At 40.2% G+C, this 6,233-nt stretch overlaps 1 protein-coding gene across 1 annotated transcript in view; it reads right to left on the bottom strand.

The window, feature by feature from the left end:
• Positions 1–1,045: 1,045 nt before the first annotated feature.
• Positions 1,046–6,233, bottom strand: part of med13a (mediator complex subunit 13a) — a 74,728-nt gene continuing 69,540 nt past the window's right edge. The window contains exons 23-30 of the mRNA XM_058788751.1: positions 5,651–5,874; positions 5,212–5,354; positions 4,785–4,943; positions 3,859–4,044; positions 3,567–3,721; positions 3,072–3,236; positions 2,284–2,384; positions 1,046–2,195 (exon numbers count right to left, since the gene is read on the bottom strand). Of these exons, the coding sequence (XP_058644734.1) occupies positions 2,063–2,195; positions 2,284–2,384; positions 3,072–3,236; positions 3,567–3,721; positions 3,859–4,044; positions 4,785–4,943; positions 5,212–5,354; positions 5,651–5,874 (1,266 nt within the window). The 3' untranslated portion in view covers positions 1,046–2,062. The remainder of the gene's footprint in view (positions 2,196–2,283; positions 2,385–3,071; positions 3,237–3,566; positions 3,722–3,858; positions 4,045–4,784; positions 4,944–5,211; positions 5,355–5,650; positions 5,875–6,233) is intronic.

Here is a 6,233-nt window from a genome sequence, read left to right as displayed (position 1 = left end):
CATCGTGTCTGATATGCCCAAAATGCTATTTATGTAAACAGCTCTCTAGGGTTTGAGACACAGCCACGTTAACTCATTTAACCATTAAATGGTAGTTACAAGAAGCAAGGTCAATTTTTTTCGGAAACATTTTCCCATTCAACCATTTTTCTACTGTATTCCAGATAATCATAGTTATTTAATTACAGAATATGTATTTTTACCTTTTATTATATTTGCTTTTATTAAAATTAGCACAGTAAATAAGGCCTACATGTGGTATTTTTGTTCAGATTTACTAGATTTCAGTAATTATATTTTAAATATAGCATTCATAGTAAGGCCACAGTACAGGCAGGTGCAACCTACACAAGAATCAATGTAATTTTATATAAATGCTTTTCATAAAGCTAAATATGGTGTGTGTCATAAACTGTATATGCAAACATTTTAAAGTGGCAATTTGCAAATAGCCTTAATTTTACTAGGCCAATGATTATCAGTAGCTCCTTAAATTTGAATGCTTCCCTTGAACTACTGTAGTTGATTTTCACAAGGGTAAACTGTGAAACAATCACACATGCAGTGTAAACTCTGACCTCGGAGTGCTTGACCCTATAGCTCTTTACATGCTGTACATCACACACTTGCATTTGGAAAGCATGAACTGGTGTGGGAGGTAAGAGAAATCCCAGGGTCTTTGAATATCAGCATACAGTTTATTCTGAACAGAGTAAGATACAGGAAATAGATCTTTCTCTGTGCACAAACACTGCATTTCCAACAGGCACCCAGATCTGGCTGTAAAGTCCATTTACACCACACATTCCTTTGTCACACTCAAAGAAAAGTGATTTTGGTCTAAAAGTGTCCATTATCACTCAGAAATGGTGCAAGCAGGAGAGCGAGGTGAGGTGAAATGGATAAACTTCTAAAGGGGGGCTAGAAGCATATTATAGATATTTGATTATAGATACTTGAAGCCGCAAGTCTCCGTCACAACAATCAGATTTTGGATTTCACATCACAGTCCCTCCCCCCAAAAAACACAAGCACAGGAAAAACATGAAGTTGACTTTTTATTCCTAAAACAGAAGCAGTGCCACCCAAGGCTGGTGCGGCATTCATATATAATTATTTATATATTGCAGTTTTTCGTTTTTGTGTCTAAATGTGTGGTATAAAATACAATATACGACAATGTACCTCTTTATTTTTAAACACAGTGAACTTCATTGCTGTACAAGTCCCGTGCAGCTAAAGCTTAGCTGTAATTGTATCCACACGCAAAGGCGTGGACAGAAACCCCCATCTGGTCTCCTCTGTACATCGTGACAATACAAATAATCTGTCTCCCTTACAAAAAATAATACTCTAAAAGCAACCTACCGCAACTTTATTTTATTCATCTTTTTAGTGGGTTTTTTGTTGGTTTGTTTTTGTAATTAAGACGAGTACATATATTTTTGACCAATTGCTTTAAAGCAGGAAGGCGATACAAACCTTCTAGAACTTTTATATATAAAAGAGGTTAAGAAATCAGACAAATTATACATTAAAAACTTACAATAAATAAGACAGATGCAGGCATTTCGTTTGGATATAATCCCATCCAAAAGAAACAGGGAATTAGAGGTCTTAAAACCAAGAATTCATTCTCTCATTTCATAGAGCATCAAAGTCCCTTTCCATCAGACTCTATACAGGTTACTTCTCCAGACACATCGATTATGGAACTGGCCGAATCCATGCTAACCGAGGAGCCAGGGATGTAGAAGAGCACCAGTCAGCACTTCCGTCTTCCTTCTTTGGCCTCCATGCTGCCGATAACTCATCCAAGGCCTCCGTTTCTCCACTTTTTCTCTTCGAGTGAGTGTTATAAACACCAGACGCCTGATTCTCCTCCACAGTGCTGGGTCTCAGGTGTAGTGACGGACTACCCAGATCATCTCCGCTGTAACTCGCGTACATATAAAGTCCAGCACTGTAGTTATCTGTTGGGCTGTTTTCAGATCCACCTTTTCTTCACTCTCCTCTTTTCGTTCCCTGACAAGGTCCTGCTCTCAGTTCTGCTCTGTGAGTGTTACAACATGGTCATAATGAAGTTGTACATTTGATTGAGCACCACAAAATGGATGGGCAGGCAAGAGCGGCGGTCCTGGGTCGCAGGGTCACAGGTCAGCCAGGAAAGGGCGTTGTACTGCTCCAACACAAATCTGTGAAGGAAAAACATTTTGGAATATTCAGCATTCGCTATCATTAAACTGAATTATATCACTTCCCGAGGACGTAGAGGAACATTACCTGAGAACATCAGAGGTCTGATTGGAGTCCAGAGGGTGGGAGTGTTTGCTGTGCAAAAGTTCATCCGATTGCACTGAAGACACATGGAGGTGTAGAGAGGCCTGAGAGTTGGGAAAGAGAGAGGCAAGAAGAAATTTTCAGTCGACAGAATCCATTAATCTACGCCCACCCAAAACAAGCTACAAAGCTGAGTATTTCCTCTCATTGTCAGGGCCTGTTATGAATTAAATCGACAAGCCCATGAACGAGTAAACACGAGACGCCAGAAACATTCTTACCCCTGTTTACAGCTTCCTTTATTAGGGAACGGTTTGCTCCAGACTTTTTAATTGTGTACAAGTCAACAAGTCAGCAATAAACGAACAGCTGCTTATCAAATCAAATGCTTTGCCTTAATAATTCATGTCAACACATTTTGTGAGCTCAATTCCCTCCATATATTTCGGTCTGTTTTCTCTCCTGCTCTCTCTTATACACACCAACAGCGGTCTGGCCCAATCCCTGAGTATTGAATTATTAAAAATCCCCCATTGCAGGATTCTCTATAAATGCTGCATGAGGAGGAAACAAAAGGTCATGTGACCTGGATAAAGCTTGACAGGTAGATGGGTGAAGAAAATGACATTCTGAACAACGTTTTGTTGGCTCTGCATATATTCTAATATCAGTTAAAAATGTCCATTTTGCACATTTACAGTATTCCTTGGGGATGAATCAATAGAAATGTGATGCAATAACGTACAAATCCCAAGACAAAAATTTCTGCATTATGAACGAGGAGGAATTACCTTTAAGAAAAGGGGACACTGGTTCTGTGCCTGAGGACAGGCGGACCAGAACCAGTCAGGCAGTGGACCTGCTTTAGCTGTGGACACAAAATAGCCCAGAGCTAATGGCTGCTGGAGGATATTGGGAGCTTCTTCATGAGACTCCATGCGGTCTGTACTTTGACCCTGAAAAAGAAGAAGAAAGGATATAGAGATGAGCTGCAACAATACAAAAAAGAAAGGGAAAAAAAACTTTTATATGAGAGTTACAAGAAAGTGAGCAACAATTACTCTCAGTAAATCAGTACTACTCTCAGTACCTCTCTCTTAGCTTTCATTAAATGTGTTTTTTTTCAATTAAATTTCATTGTGTTATGAAGATTAACTGAAGTCTTATAATTTTTACATGAAATGTCCCTTTAAAACCTTAAAAAGCTAAAAGTTTTGTCTTTTATTCTAACAGCTCATTTTAACTGAAAGGTCTGCTAGTCAAAGTTCATGCCATTTCTCAGCTACCTTGCTCCCATCTCCTCCGTGGGGGTACTGGGATCCAGGTGAGTGGACTGGTGACGTTGTGGGTGAGGCAGGGAGGATATTTATGATGTCAGGATCAACCAGGTCATTCTCCTGCTCCAGAAGGTCAAAGATGCCTCCCATTGGATCTGACCCATCTGGAAATGAAGCAAGGATTCAGTATAATTTATTTGCATTGACATGCAACTGATTCATATGGCAAAATCTCCAAGTATGGCAAGAACACAGGCTACCAAGTAAAACAGACTTGGAAAAAGACAATGTTGCTCCTCACCATTGCCAGGGTTGAAGGCAATGTCAATGTTCTCGTGTGGGTAGTTGGAGCTGTTAACTTGCACAAAAGCAGAGGTGGGGAACACCAGGATGTGTGTGCAAGACGTGTCCTGCGGGGTGCTCAGCTGGGACGTCTGCATGTTCAGAGTTGTACTGCGACCAAACACCGAACCTGTTGACACAGAATCTGGACAAAGAAAAGAGACAGAAAAGATTAAAATGACAGACTGACAGATTGAATATGAGATCAAGAGAAACAAGGATTCATTGATGCAAGTGCAAGATATTATTAGCTGTTATTTTCATTAATGAATCAGATTTGACTGAAATCAAAATTCGCTTTTGAGTTAAAACCAGTTTTGTTCCCTTGCATAGGCATCCTAGTATGAAAAAAAATATATCCTGTCGCTCTCTAAGCTCTGTGAATGATGGGCAAAATCCATCAGATGCAATACATCTTGATACTATGACAGAATGAAAAGCTTTTGTCAAATAAAGCCATCGATCTTCAGTATCATCACACCAGCACAGGAATCAATAGGAGTGCAGAAAAGTGTTTTATGAGATCGAGACACAGACAGGAGTGTATATCAGATAGGGACAGCAGACACATGCGTTATGACACACTGAGGCTATCATTCACATCCACAGCGAAGAGATGCACGACTAGAGGGTTATATTTTAAAAGGTAAAGTGTGTTTTTTGATGTTTAATTATCCTTTTCAAATACGGTTTAAAATACATTTTAATAATAAGTCTGGAGAGTTTTCAGAAAAGCGTCATTTTTACAATTCCCTTTTGTGCCAGAAATAGAGCAGAAACTAACTAACTATGCACACTAATTACAGCTAATGCATCAAACTAGCCATAAAAATAAGGACGACAACATGCACACCATACGGAGAGTAACAGGAAGTGTGATTCTACCTGGCATGATGACAAATGAGCCCTGGGGTTCCATGGCAACCAGGCAGGCGCTAAGGATGCTGGGAGTGTCAGCTGCTGAGATCCCGCACAGCTTACAGTTCTCCTTCAGCCTCCGAGACACTGACTGCAGATTCCGTCTGCTCAGTAAAATACTCCAGTCTGAGAGAAGAAGAAAAAAAAAAAATTCATTCCTATGTGCAAAAAAAAAAAAAAGCGTCCAACTGGATGTGCACTCCGGGGATGCTGATCAATCAATTGGCTAGAAGGATGCCACTTAATAAATTTCCCTTATTTTAATAAAACTACAATATTAATAATAATAATAATAAATTTATGTAGCAATCATTTTATAAAAGCAGTAAGTAACGAGTCAAAACTATGAATACTGCCAAGGTTAAACGCCTAAAAACATTTACATGGCCATTACCTCGCAACTCTCCATGCCCTATTCGTCCAAGCCGGCCAATCACCACTCTCCATGGCAATGATGTCATCTGAACCAAACCTAGACACCAATCCCAAAGCTTTTGTAGGCCCAGCTTCCGGGCAGATCCCTTTTTCCTTCTTGCTCTGAGATGACAAAAACAGAAACATTTAAAACCTCTAATCACAAATGCTAAATATGTTTAAAACATCCTTAAACTAGTTTAATGTGTAAATTTGTTTTACTTAAAATGTACATCATGGAGATGAAAGTAAAAGTGTTACAAAGGCGTCAGGTCTCTACTTATCATGGCTATGGTGGTGATAATGGTTCATTACACTTTTCTGAAGTGTTGAGTGAATAATTAATCCTGCATAGTTCACGAACCACCTGCATGTCACACAATGCTATTGAGTGAGGACATGTTTTTTTTGTAGTTCACCTGTTGGGTACGTCTATGCTGATGATACAAGTTTCCAGCAGCTCTCCATACAGGTCCGTACAGGTGGCCAACAGCCATCTTTGATCATGTGACAGGCAGTAGCCCACAAACAGGACGTTATACTTCTGAGACGCCTCTCCGAATGTCTCACCCAGCTCCGTTTGCTTGTCTTTCGTTGGGGCCAGGATGAAGGGTGGCGTGTACAATCGCAGACACTCCGGTCTCTGTGGCAAGAAAGTCATGTGTTAATGGAAAATAGTGACAGAACTTAAGTTGCCCTATAAAAACAGTAAAGATCAGGACAAGAGGACAAAAGTGAAGGGCCTAAGGTCGAACCATCAGCCTCATACCCGGGCATGTCAACATAACCTTTTCCTCTCTTATGAAATCAATAAACCCCACAGAGTAGTCACATCTCTTTTGTGAGTGGGGAAGAAAGTGGGGTGGGAGAAACAGTGCTAGTGAGCGTAGCGAGAAAATTGGATTCTACAAATAGCTCGGTGAAGAAAGGAGAGCAAGTGGAGCTTTTGGATTCCTCTGCCAAAACATGCAAGCCGGATCCCATTAGGGAGGTCTCACGGAG

This window comes from Onychostoma macrolepis, chromosome 10, assembly GCF_012432095.1.
Source record: "Onychostoma macrolepis isolate SWU-2019 chromosome 10, ASM1243209v1, whole genome shotgun sequence".
In the NCBI taxonomy this organism is placed as follows: Eukaryota; Metazoa; Chordata; class Actinopteri; order Cypriniformes; family Cyprinidae; genus Onychostoma; species Onychostoma macrolepis.
Note: the sequence above shows the minus strand (reverse complement) of the source record. Positions and strands in the feature narration are given on the sequence as shown.